The following is a 13973-nucleotide window of genomic DNA, read 5'->3' on the forward strand; positions in this document are numbered from 1 at the left end:
AGTGTAAAATGATAGCTCTCGAAGGGCTATTTGCATCCCTGGCTCTCTAGGGGCGGACCATTCTTCATGCACCACCTGTGGCAGGTTAGATGTAGTTTCAGCAACCACACACAGAACATGTAAATATCCTAAAGATCAATATTTGACTATGCAATTTGCTGACTCACCTAAGCCTTTCCCATAACTATCCAAACATCATCTAAGGACTCTGGTCAATAATTTCTTGGGATACATTCCAATCCCAACTTTATTTGAGATATGTTGCTGTTGCTGCATCTTTGGCTTGGTATTTACATGAACAGGAGTGGTTTAAATCATACTTTATTATGTCAGTTTATGAAAATATTGTCCAAATTATTATGACAGATAACACTCCATAACTTGCACAAACATACATCTGGAGCCGCAGGAGGGGAAGATTGGTTTGAATAAGGGGTGGAGAGTGATGACAGGTGACATTTCTCAAATACTTAATAACCAGGATACATCTGTTTGCATAGCTATACCACAGATCAAAGGTTCTTCTCCATGCCAGCACAGATGCTTAAATTACTCTCTCTCTTCAGAAGAAGTTGAAGATTACTATCAGACACTTAAATGGCACTGGCATGGTATTATAAACACATAGATACATGCAGATAACCATCCGAAGAATGAAAACACAATGGATCAAGTGTCTGCGTAGAAACCTGACAATTCATTTCCATGTATCATACTGAGATGCAAACATGTATTTCAGTTACATGGGCGCTGTGCCACTCAGTCGGGTCCGTCAAGTTGTCGTTTGTGTGATCATAGCACGCTGGAGGGAGGCTGCGGTCAACAACAAAACAGTGTTTATTTTAACAACACTCTGTTGAGCATTGTAAAGATGCATCACGTGGAGGCTCACACAGAGGGTGTGTCAGGTGTCCTGTCTGACATGGGCGCTGTTTGGTCATCCGATAGCCAAGCCTGCAGACAACAAAAAGGAAACCGGATTCTGCAAGCATGGCTGACTGCTGAATAATTCACAAATGGACTATAGAAGCAGCTTCTTATCCTCACCATTGCTCCCAGCTCAGGTGAACTATTCAGAACACTGTTCAGAAAAAAAAAGCATGACTGTCAACTATGTGCATTGTTGTGTGGAGACACTTTCACCTCTTCTTGCTTATGCCATCCATGATGGGTGCACAGCATGTGGACAAGAACAGAAGGCACCAAAAACATTCTTTAACAGATCTTTCCTGCTTTTTCCGGTAATAACTGAACAAATTAGTGAGGCAAGGTAGGTTGAGAAGGTATGTAGTCAGTTAAACACAAAAAATAAAGCTTTTTATTGTGTCACCATCACAATATTAACTTATTAATTTGTTAGGAAAATAAAAGAATGAGCAATAAGACGACCGTGGCTCAAATTTATACATAAAGGTTGTCCAGTCTGCTCACAATTAAATGTAATAACAAGACTAAATGAGAGCAGGGGTGACTTCCTATGGATATAACAGAAAAAGGGAATAAAGCCACATATTTAAAAGCGTCACATTTATTGCCTGATGGATCATTTTGGTCCAGGACAGCTTTGACCTAATGTTGTGAATTTGAAGTTACATGAAGTGTTCATACATACAATTAATTTGTGGACAATAATATCACATACGTATACACTCACACACACAGTTATGGTGCAATTCTTCTGGCGCGATGATTAAATCATATAAAGACAATTTGCACATTCTCCTCGCACATTCTAATGCATTCAAAAATGGACCTGTTTTTCTCTTTAGAATGTGGAGTGAGTGATAACAGCAAAAAGCACAGAAGTGCCTCTTGAATAAAAATTACATTGATAGTTGAGTTATAATGCTATATGGTGGGTGGACAAGGATTTGTGCCCTTTGCTTCCCTCACTGGAAAAAAAAAAGAAGAAATAATTCAAAGCGCATATGACTGTCTGTTAATAATGTTTGTGCTATGCAGCTCTCATCTCCAGAATATGGGAGGAATATGGATTGTACTTTGGCAAGGTGAGCTGATATCCCAAACGGATAGGTCTATCCCTTCTATTCAACTAAGCTTTAAAAATCTCCCCCCTTACCTCCCACCTGGTTTAAACCCTAATCCCTTAATACATGTTGTGTCCTTAGAATAGCTTAAATTGCAGTTCTTGTGAAGTCCAAAAAATGCAGGATTACTCTGCATTAAGCTATCCTTCAGTGAGAGACTGCAAAGGGTTAACAACAATGTCAGACTCTCCTCCAAAAGCCATGTTGAGGGCGATACAATCAGAAATATCTAAAAGCAATTTTTGGAACTCGTCTCTGAAGAGGAATTAATACTATGTCTCCTGGCATAGGTTTTGTTTTCAAATTTCCCTGATATGATGGGATTAAAATCAAATTAGATTGTAAACAATTCCTGCAACCATGAAGTCTAGCAGATGTGTGCAGTATTAGATGCTGTATATTACATGTTCCCAGCATTTTAAAGGAGGCAGGAAGATGTGGAAAGCTGTTTTAAGTAAAGTCAAGGCTTGTGAGTTTTATCATCTCTCCATTTTAATACAGGTGAAATGAAACAAATGCAACAACCCTGTTTACACAAGCTGCCTCAGGTGAGCTCCTCCCTGGGATGGCGGCTAAAATGATCCTACTAGTACTGTAAATGTCTGGGTAAGAGTTACGTATTGTTCACAATGTAGGTCACTTAAGATAGTATGTCACAAGTAAATAACTGGATTACAGGCCAGTGACAATGAGTTGCAGTGCTGTCCATAGCAACACACCAAAAGGAGAAAGAATCTTCAAACGTCACATGCACCACAACCCCAAAACAGCAGACATATGTTAGATACTTTTTTAGTCTGTCCTTGGAGACCTGCCATATAGATATAAAAAGCCCAAATGAGAAACAAAAAGGCTGTTAATGTTTCCGTCCATTCAGCCAAGAATTATCTTTGAAAACAGTGTTGAATGAAGTACAAACAAAGGTGGAGAAGTGTAAACTCCAACTGTCTCAGCACCCACCCCTCGCCTTAACCCATATAGCTTCTTTATTTTTTAATTATTTAATTATTTTTTTTAGTATTTACACTGATGTACACAAAATACACTCAAAAATGAGATTATTTTTTTTTCTTCTTCTTCTAGTTTCTCAATGCATTTAAATCCTCTTGTACATTCCGAGCCATCAGGGAAAAAACAAAAGAAAAAAAGAAACTTGTATATTGATAAAAAAAAAAAAAAAAGAAGGTTGTCTTGGAGCATCTGTGTTTTTTTTTTTGTTTTTTTTTGTTCTCCCATGGTTTATCAGCTTGTTGCTAATCAGTTGCATCCCAGGACATGTGACCGTCGGGGTGTGGTCGATAGTGTGGCACAGTCTGAGCCAGTTCCTTTTTTTTTTTTTTTTTCACATTTCAGTCAACACCAATGACATTTTGACTCATCAAAAATAAAATCCAAATGCCTTTTTCTTTTCCGTTTCAAATCAACTGATTTTATTGATCAACAGGCAGACGTGGGACAAGAAACAAAAAAAGGTGTAACTGGGCAGGGCTATATAGGAGGTGGTTACTGTCATGTTCATCATGTTGTTCTTTTAATATCATTATCTTGGTTATTATTTTTGTTACAAAAAACAGTGAAAGCGCCATCGTGTGGTGGCACTGTTTCCTGATCGACTGACGTATGGAGGGTCTGTTGATGACTGGAGAAGGCTTGCGGGACTGTGGAGAGTGTGTGTGTGTGTGTGTGTGTGTGTGTGTGTGTGTGCATATGTGGATGTTGCGTAAGAAGGGCAAGTATGTGTGTTGGTGAGTAAGAGTGTCTTGGGTGAGAGGTTTCACGTCAGTTCCACTGTCACTGTGAGGACAAGTGCCATCCACGTTAGTCCAAGCACGTCCGTGCGAGAGGCTTCATCTGAAACAAAACAACAAAAATAAAACAGCCAATTAGAGCCTTTTAATTATCATTTCAACAAGGTCATATTTTATTTGTTGTTTTAAAGTAAACTACTGTGCACCTGTTTAGTACTGAATTAAACCAGTACTCAAAATGTTTTACAATAACACAAGTCATTTTTGTGAAGTGATTTCAATGAGGAAGGACTCTCTGCTTTAATTCTATTAAAGCAACAATCAAATTAAAAAGTGTACGACCCCGTCTGGCAACCTTGAGTTGCCCTTGACAGCCATGACAAAACTGAAGAAAAACTTATTTTTATTTTATACATAACATTTACTGGGAAGATTTTAAGTTACTTGATGATTTATAATGAAATAATAAATGTACCTTGGTAAAAGAATGTTTTGTACAATAGTTTCCTCTAGTTCCATTTACTTGCAGTGGTGAAGTATTTCAAGACACAGACTTTACTCCAACAAAGAAAGATTTCCTCTCTAAATTTCCCAGAAGTCAGTGGAGGTACAGTTGCAATCAATTCATCAATTAATCACTGTTCAACCCTGCTGAGTTTTAAAGCGTTTCTCACATTAAAGCCTTTCTGGTGGTTTAGAAATTACGTGTATAAATTACACTTGAGTTGAGTGACATAATCAAATCAATAATGGAAATGTGTAGTGGGGGCTTTCTGAGCTGCAGGATATTTCTGATACCCAGTAACATAGCACACCGGCACGTAAGGCAACAAAGAGCTGGCAGAATGCAATTCAATTTTTGGGAAGTATATAACAACACTGAATTTGCTTCAGCTGTGATACAGGACATATATTCTATCTTTGCAGGTGTTCAAGCTGTGTAGAAAACATGGCAAAAACAAAAGAGCTTTTTTTTCAAAAGAAGAGGGTAGTACTCCAAAAAAGCAACAGTTTACAAAAAATAAGAAGGAGGAAGGGCCTATGTGCGTAGAACACCATCACCACCACCACTACCACAGTCAGGCATGGCGGTGGGCCCGTCCTGTTGAAGGGGCGTTTTGCTGCTGCAGTAAGTGGTAAAATTGACCATGACTGTCATCATGGATTCTTTGAAATACCAGGCCCTTGATCCCCCAGCATAAGTCCAAGTCAACCAAAGCTTGGTTCAGAAATTGCTCCTGGAATTGCCTGGCCATCTCAGTCTCAGGGCTTGAATCTCATTGAAAATCAGAGATTTAAAGAAAGCAGTAGCAGCTCTGGCAGTGAAGACATTTAGTGAGCTGGAAGTTTTTGCACATGAGGATTTGACTAGGAATCTAAAAGAAAGGTGTCAGAAGCTTGTGCGAAACTCCTGGAAACATTTATTGGAGGTTAAAGATCAAAGAATATCATTATATAATACTGACTTTGCATGCTGAATAATTTTGCTTACATTTCTTTCTGCAGATTTTTTTTTATTCTTAGTTTTCTTGTGTTCATTGTGTTTCCCAAATCACTCAAATATGCATTATCAAACTTTCTTTGACTGTTTACTGAGGCTTTAGGTGACACGTTTTCATAAAATTTTATGCAAATCACTATAATATCTTGCAGGTTGCGAGGGCTGAATAAATTTGATTGCAACTGTACAGTGACTTTATGCTCTGTGAGTGACAGCAATGCAACTGTTTCTGTATACATTGCATTCATTAATGAGAAATCTACTCTGTGTGGTTCTTTGAAGTGCATGATAATAGTATACAGTATAGTGTTACCACTGCAGAAGCAATTCAAAAAAATGTCTCCATGTGAACTTTGGTGCAGTTTAGTTACAAAGATCTGTGAAGTGAACCCTACTTTTTAATTTTTTTTTTTTCAGTGTTTGCATGTGTCATTCTGAGGCCACCACAGGACGTGATATTATACAGATGTGATGGGAAATGACACCAGCTTTATGCTGCGATTGTTTTCTGTAGCTCCCTTGTGGATATCTTAAAGAGAGGACTGTTGAATTGGAGCTGACATGGGAGGAGAGTTGTGACTGCCTCTGGGTGTGTCTTTTGCTGACATGACCAACAGTTTGTCCAGACCGTGCCAAGACTGTTGCTACACGAGTAATCACGAGTGAGTAGGAGGGCTGTCCTCATCGGGGTGTGGCTAGACTCACATTCAAAATCTGATCTGGTAGTCGTTAGACCTGCCAGGTAAAGCAGTCCAGTGAGTCTGAATGATGGGCCCGCTGACAAATGTTAAACGTATTATTATGTGTTGGATCACAAACAGTTGGATCGTATGTTTGGCAGGGTTGTTTAAATTAATCAGCACTGCCAATTCCCGATGACTCTCTAATGAACAGGAATCTCAGCAGAACTATACAATCTGACATTTCATATACATCATGTTCCGCTCTGTATATGCAAAGTCATACAACATTAGACAATAACAACTGGATCTTTTCAATAAGTACTTCATCTCATTTGGTAATGGGCTCATCCAACCATAAGATCATCATCTGAGGTCCCCTTCCAGTCTATAATCATAGATGCAAGTCGCCCAGCCATCTGTTTGCCTTCAGTTTTTGGCTCAGACCTCTGTGCAATTCTGCCAACCTGATTTTTTTTTTTTTTTGGACAACTGGGACTGATTTCTGTGGCAACATGTTTTTTTCCTTTTTTCCACCTTCTTTTAAAAAATCTTTTAATGAAGGATGACTTCCTACCTTAGATGTGCCAGACCTAAAATGCCAGATGACATCATGCAAACGATGACTCTAAAGAAGGTTTAAGTCCAGTTAGGTGGCTTTAGAAACCTACTTGACATTTCTGACAGTAGCTGTGACACATCTGTCTGTAAGCCTACCAGTCTGGTTCCTGTCTCTGATCTGACCTCTGTTCTGAAAGAGCGTTTCAATTCGAATTTTGCATGGCACTGTGGAAAATAACAGATAACATGCAGATTACTTGATTACAAGCTTCTGTCTCTCTTTGCATTTCTATTTTTGACTCTGTGAATGCAAAGTCCACCTGCAGAGAGTTTCATGTGTAAGGTGGTGTTAGGAATTCTGCTATAACGTTGCCTCTCAGCTAAGAGGTTTCATTCCCCACAATAAGATGACAACCCTAAATGTTTGATGCTTCCATCAGCCTAGGCTGACAGGGACAGTATTATGTGGCAAAAAAGTCAAACTTTGTCCTCAATTTCACTCATCTGTTAAATCCAGTCATACAGTGCAGCTTGACAAGGTGTGCGGGAGACGAAGACGAATGAATATTCCCTCTCCTGGGACGTGTAGGTTTCTCGTCTACTACGGCCCTGACTGACTGACAGAGGTGCGCCTTTCCACTCGCACCAACACCGAGCGGTCCGGTATTCAGCCATTAAGCTATCGCGCACGTGTGAGGTGACCTCTTGGGGCTGCGTTGTACACCAATTTGACTTGCATGAAAGGCACGTCTGCGCGTCCATGCTGACCTGATTCTGTCCTTGCTGTGACACACCTGCTCCTGTGCTTACCATAGCATTTGCATTCTCAGATTTGCATCCGTAAGATATGACTACCAGAGAAGGGGAAAGGTAGAGGAAGATGGGAGGGGGGAAAAAAAACAAAACAACCAAATGGCAAAAAGGAACAGAGACAGAAAAATTGATGGTACGTGAGGACAAATAAGGTGATGTTTCTGAGGTAGGAAACAGGAAAAGAGTCCATGTCGGACTGCGACGATGAACATATTTGCCGTGACTTGGGTGGTTCAGCTTAAAGACAGCCACGCTTGCCATCTGCTTGCAAAGCGTTTCCGTGTGCAGGGACAAACATGGGCGTCACACACATGTACTGGTGATTATACACTTGGCAATTATGCCACTCAAATACATTTTCCAGTTCATCAACAGCACCTGACGGCAGGAAATTACTACAATACAGGTGCTTTATTGGTTCTTAATTGATTCTAAATTGTAACAGAAATTACAATTTACATTTAGTGCACATTACTGAAGTATTTTACACAACAGCATTGAGGACACATTCACCAATAACTAATAACTGCTTTCTGAGGTGGATCTGTATCCACCTCCTGCAATATTTTATTACACTATAGCATTTTACTGAGTTTGGAGAGAGTTAAGGAGTCTCACTTATACAAATGAATCTGCTTGATCTGTGACTCAGCCTTTCTTACCTCTGTATCTGAACTCTGATTGCTTTTTCTATAGGGTCACACTCTCATTTCAGTCCTTGGGAGTCGTGACTCACTTAATGCGTCCGAAGCCCATCTGTCAAGACTCCAAACTGTTTAGCCAGAGGTGATTTTTTCCCCATTTTTTTTCACACTGTAACATAATCTGCACTCTCCATAAGGTCTGAGTGTCAGAAAATCTGCATCAAAATCACAGATTGTGAGGTAGGCTTGGAGGAAAAGTATGAAAAATAAATATGATGGAGGGAGGAAAAACAGAATAAGTCACAGAGAGGGAAATTAGGTAGTGACAAAAGGAAAAAGAGCAACCAGAAATGGAAGATGCAGCAAAGAGAGGCTGGCTCTGGGAGACGGAAAGTGAGTACAAAAGTCAGAGAAGAGGAAAGGAAAGAGAAACACAAAGATTGCGGTAGAAAGAGAGAGGGAAAGGCAAGAAGAAAGGGAGAGATGGAAAGGTTGTTGTCACAGCCCTGCGGCTTCTCCTGACAATCCCTCATCTTTACATATGATAATCTCAGAAGCCGCAAATGAGCCACCACTGCACATATGAAACACCAATAATCTCACACTCAACCAAAAGTGACAGGCACGGTTAGTCACTGGAAGAGGCTTGTTGCTTGCTGCTACTGAACATCGGCAAAGATTAATCCTGACTGAATCACTCTCACCGAGTCTATCTGGGGCAAAGCATTCAGGACAGAATCAAAAACATCCACCTGTCAATACCGTGAACGTCGAAACCACAGCCTCCTGAAGAATTTGCCGCTTTGATCAGTGCTAGATTCCTGCACACATTTTACAGACTACATTTTCACATTTTGTTCTCGCACAGCATCTCTGAAAATACGATGATCAAGTGATATGGCGAGAATCAGGAGCATTATATAGAAAACCCTCAAAACTCTGTGGCTGAAATACTTACTGTTCTGATTCTGTGTGTTTTTCATCATACTTGGATTTTCTGTTGGAGAGAAGAAGAGAAAAAAAAAATCACCAGTGAAACAATCAAACACTGTAGTCACAGAAGCAGTAGGTGCCTGAGTGAATGAAGGATGGAATTAATCTGAGAATAAAGAGCGCAAGAAGAAAGACGGAGAAAAAAAAACTAGTAATCTCCGACAGAGGTTGTGGCTTTCTAATGAAGCTGAACTCCAAAGTTCCTGAAGCCCATGCTAAATGGCACATCCCCAGCGAGAAGAGACTGGGTCTGTTAATGGACCTGGGAACACAGAGCACTGCAACAGAACAAGCAGGACACTTTTAGCAGCAGTGAGACCAGAGGACTACAGCTGTGGCCAAAACAGTCTGCATAAGATGTTTCAGAGAAACTGAGTCCACCTTTAATAAGTAGAACCGATGTCTAGCTTGCACAATGCGCTCTGACGGTGTGTTTTCAATGCTCTCGCAGGGATAAAGTAATTGCGAAAGAGGGAGCAAGAGGGTTTGCAGAGTATTAGCAACACTCCTAAATTCCACTTTATGAGCTATTTTTGGATGTTAGACTCTGTGCATGAGCAGGTGGAAGCTACATATACAGCACAGTGTGAAACTTTTCTGGTCTCATTGCAACTGCATTAACATTGCAGCTCCTCTGAGAGGCCCCAGAGAAATTAGTGTGTGCACTCTCCATATGCACGCTTGTGTTTGCCTGCCCCTGCAAATTTGCATAAGCATACATATCTGTGTGCCTTTGCGTGTGTGTGTGTGTGTGCAGTTAGGGCGTCTGGCTGTGTGTTTGTCACTGCCCGGATTCTCACTTCTGCTGACTCACTTCTTCACAGTAATCTCTGAGGATATTATCACTGAGGGTGGCTAAAGATGTACATCATCAAGACGTGAGTGCTGCTCGTCGTCAGTGGAGAGGTCTCTATACCAAGACGTCATTATACTCTATTATTCCTGATGATGTATATTGAACACTTGGCAAAGTGAGCAGAGCCCCCAAATACTCCTATCTCCTCACCTACGGCACAGAGGGAGAAGTGTCTCATCTCAAGGCCACAGGGGATGGTGCCAAGGTCACTTAATCACCATTTACTTCCCCTAAGCGTGAGTGGAAGCAATCTACAAGGAGCAAGCAGACAGATGGGCCATACTAGGCACGTAGCCGATGACACCTGAGGATGCATCAGGGTGTTAAATAGACATTAGTGCTCTTCCTAGCAAAACGCCTCCCAAGGTAACGCCTCCCTAAAGTGGCACTTTCCCCTTAAAGTGGGTTCTTATTAGATCCGCCCAGTAATTTGTACATTTGTGACATACTTCAAACTCCGTTCACAGGAGTGTTTCATGCAGGAGGATATACATATTGAAAAAAGATGGATACAATATCCTTTGTTTCAGAATCACTCAAGTACAAAAATGGTGTCAACCTGATTTATGTTAACAGCGCACCCCAAGAATGAAACTCACGTGTGTTCAAACCGCATATTTCCACACTTAAAAAAAAATATTTCCCTGTTTTCATGCGTGACTTGACTTCGGCGAGTGTCGAAACCCTCTGCGCCCAAGGAATGTGTAATGCTGATGGCTTTATCTATCTGTAGTCATCTGGACCATAAAGCATTAGTTTCAGGCTGGCTCTATTCCAACATGACAGAGCATACAAGAGGGATTAGTGGCACCAGTGAGGGACAATTGTGGGAAATAATTGCATCAATGGAGAAGTGCTAAGTTCCTTTACAGGCTACATTAATGTGGAATTTAAAACTTATTTCGTTGTTGAAGTCTCAATTAAAGACCATTGTGAGTGTGAGGCGGGTTCGCCTCTGCTATTCACTAATCAATCCCCTGATATCTTCAATTTCAGAACTCATTGGATAGAATAAAGGACTTTTTCATACTAATAATGTCCACATACTTGACACTTTGCGTGCTACAGCTGTATTTTATTGTGCAGTCGAATCAACCACACGCTCGGAGCGTGTGATCGCGACTTTCACAGAAAAGTGATTCATATTTCAACATGTCAAACTGCCATCACATGTAAAGTGTAGTTAAAAGAAGATAACAGGAAGTTTCTGATAAAAACTCTCCTCATGAATGAACTCACGAATAAGAGTGTCCAGAGTGAACAGAGCCAGAGGAGGAGGACACACAGGAGGAGCCTGCTACAGCTACTGCATCAACACCCTCAAATGAAGTATTTAGCTTTGGCCATTGAACAAAGAGTTTTTTCTTACACTATCAACAACAAAGATTCTTTGATTTTATCACGGGTCTTTTGATGACACGGTTGTATTTCATTTTTTTGGTGTTTAAGTGAAAAACAACATAGGGCATGCCATTAATGGAATATGCGCTAAATCCCTTGCTAGGGTTATTCTCGCTAAGTGCTGCCTTAAAAAGAATGTGTTGTTGAGCCAATTAGGGATACAATCTCTTATTAATCACACACTTAGTTGCATTAATGATTCATACCTAAAAGCGGTCACATAAATCTCCTAAGTATTTTTCAAAGATACTGTAGATACATGAAATGAATTTTGTAGAATTATGCAATTTTCTGTGACATTTAACTGTGTAATTGTATAAGTGTTCCAGATAATTCTTGTGGAACCGAGTGGTACAGTTATAAAAAAAAAAAAAAAAAAAATGTTTCATATTCATTGTCTTCTAAATAATTAATCAAGCTTAAATGCAATTTCTTTTTAACTGCTGGTGTAGTAGCCACTTCAGAACAAGACTGGAGCATGTTGCAGAGCTAAGCATACGTACCAAAGACTATGAGGCGAGTGTGCGTATCCGTGGAACCCAGAGGATTCTGGGCCGTGCAGCGATACATAGAGCCGTTGAGCTCGGCTGGCACTCTCTCCAGAATAAGCTCCTTCCCCTCTCGCTCGGTGCTGCCGTCCAGCAGTCGGCCCCCAACTCGCGTCCAGGTGAAGAGCGGTTCAGGGAAAACTTCATTCTGTCGGACGGGAGGGAGCGTGGGGGGAAAATGGGGGAGAAAAAAGAAAGGAATAGGCAGAGGGGTGTTGAAAGGGCAGAGCAGAGAAAGTGTGAGTCTCAGCCAAGAGATTAAGAGCAAAGCATACATGAATAATACAAGCTTCAATTTCCCCTAATGCAACAGCAAGTTAACAACATGCATTAATAATCAACACTTCACTTTACAACAGTTTTTTCCACGTAGGACTTTCCAGCACTCTAGCCCTACATCGTCAAAAGAAAAAAATCACATCCTTGGACCTACAAAGGTATTTCACATATGACAGAACGGGATTTAAAAGAAAAATCTATTTCTATTTAAAAATGTAGTTATTTATTCCTTAAACTGATTCATTTTCTAACTAAATGGTTAAAGTGGATGAGAAGTAAGGTCTGATCCTGGTGATGTCTTGAAACTAAATAACCTCGAGAAAAAACAGAAACAAGTGTGGATTCAAGGTCCGTACTGTGTTTATATCTAACCGTATTCAAAACGTAACCATCAGTTTTGGTTGTTGATGCTACTCAAGTACAGCTTTAGTGCAGAGGTGCATGAACTCAGAAAGAGCGAGCTTGTTTGGCAAATTTACAAAAAGTGGAATGAATCAAATCAACACTTTGCGCTTGTTTAACTTTAGCTAAAAACTCATACATCCAGACTGCAGTTTTCCCCTCTATATGTTTTTTTTCACACACAAGGGAGGGGATAGTATGAAATGGCAATAACAGTGTCCATTGTCTCCAGACTATGCGCTCTGGAATCCTTGAAGCAAGCAGCGTTGGTGCACTTATTGGCTGGCATGCACTGGGGCTAAAAAAAAATAATGTTTCAAGTTGGTGCAAGAGTCCCGTTAAGAGCTTGAAGTGACCCATACTCAAATACATGCTGAAAAATAATGCAATTTGATGAACACATATTTTAAGTCAGTCATACATAAAGTAACAAGAAAAAGGAATGCATAATAAAAATCACACTGTAGGATAATCATGCACAACAAAGTCCCAAAGGGAGCATCTTATTTTACCAGAAAGGCGGGATGCAAAATTATCAGTCTCGGCACACAATCTTATCTACTTGTGAAACCCTAAAGCCTAGGTCCAGAGAAGGATAAGGGAAATTTGCTTTCTGATCAATCTGCACGCACTGATGCCTATGCTGCCGAAGGGCCCGACCGGCTGTGTGCCACAGTCAGGCTTGTTTATCATAACCAATCTTAACCTTGTTCAAAGAAAAGCTTTAAAAGTATCCCAAGATCACATGAACACATGTGCAGTCAATAGCTTAGTGCGTTAAGCCAACAACAATGTAGAATTTGTGCTGAGAATAAAAGTGAAATAAAATCAAACACACAATCTGACTTGTAATTCCAACAGATTTATGAAGCGGTGACCGGGAAGCAACAAAGGAGATTTGTGCCGTGGGTCATTAGCATGTTCAATATATCAGGATTAGCCCCATTCTCTTCACCTGACTGGCTCCAGCTGCCTGACTTTGATGTGTCATTACTGGCCAAGAGATCGGGACCATCCACAGGCAGCTCTCGCCAGGGACATGGCTTTTTGTTTTGGCTGCATAGTTGGTTAATAATGATGGATATGGGTACCAATTAACCTCAGTCATTCATTAAGAAATTAATATCTTAGCTTTTTCATTTGAGTTTAGAGTTTATTTGCCTGAGCCGCAACAGCCTGAACTGCACGTGTGTACAAGTGACTTTCTAGACTCTAGTCTAACCCCTCATTTTGTTAAAACCCCCATGCACTTACCCCAGGCGATCCTACCTGGAATCCTTGCACAGTGATGCGCACTGTGTCCCCTACCTTTGCCCTACTCGGGGACATGAAGAGTTTAGGACCCTTAGGAGCAGCTGAAAAGAGAAGAAAAAACCCACAAAGAGACAAAGGTCATCGTACTGAGCATGGAAAACTAATCCTGGCGGACACCTGTTTTGTCGCAGAGGGAGAGAGACAAATACAATTTCCTGTCAATTAAGGTCACGGGGCGAGAGGCG

At 40.6% G+C, this 13973-nt stretch overlaps 1 protein-coding gene across 2 annotated transcripts in view; it reads right to left on the bottom strand.

The window, feature by feature from the left end:
• Positions 1-3518: 3518 nt before the first annotated feature.
• Positions 3519-13973, bottom strand: part of igsf21a (immunoglobin superfamily, member 21a) — a 177538-nt gene continuing 167083 nt past the window's right edge. Inside the window, exons 7-10 of one of the 2 annotated variants that reach the window (XM_008306917.1) lie at positions 13744-13829; positions 11749-11941; positions 8954-8992; positions 3519-3899 (exon numbers count right to left, since the gene is read on the bottom strand). In XM_008306917.1, the coding sequence (XP_008305139.1) occupies positions 3823-3899; positions 8954-8992; positions 11749-11941; positions 13744-13829 (395 nt within the window). In that variant the 3' untranslated portion in view covers positions 3519-3822. Of the gene's footprint in view, positions 3900-8953; positions 8993-11748; positions 11942-13728; positions 13830-13973 lie in introns of both variants that reach the window. The other variant, XM_008306918.1, reaches the window with a different exon arrangement.

Source organism: Stegastes partitus, unplaced genomic scaffold (assembly GCF_000690725.1).
Source record: "Stegastes partitus isolate 25-593 unplaced genomic scaffold, Stegastes_partitus-1.0.2 Scaffold49, whole genome shotgun sequence".
NCBI lineage: Eukaryota > Metazoa > Chordata > Actinopteri > Pomacentridae > Stegastes > Stegastes partitus.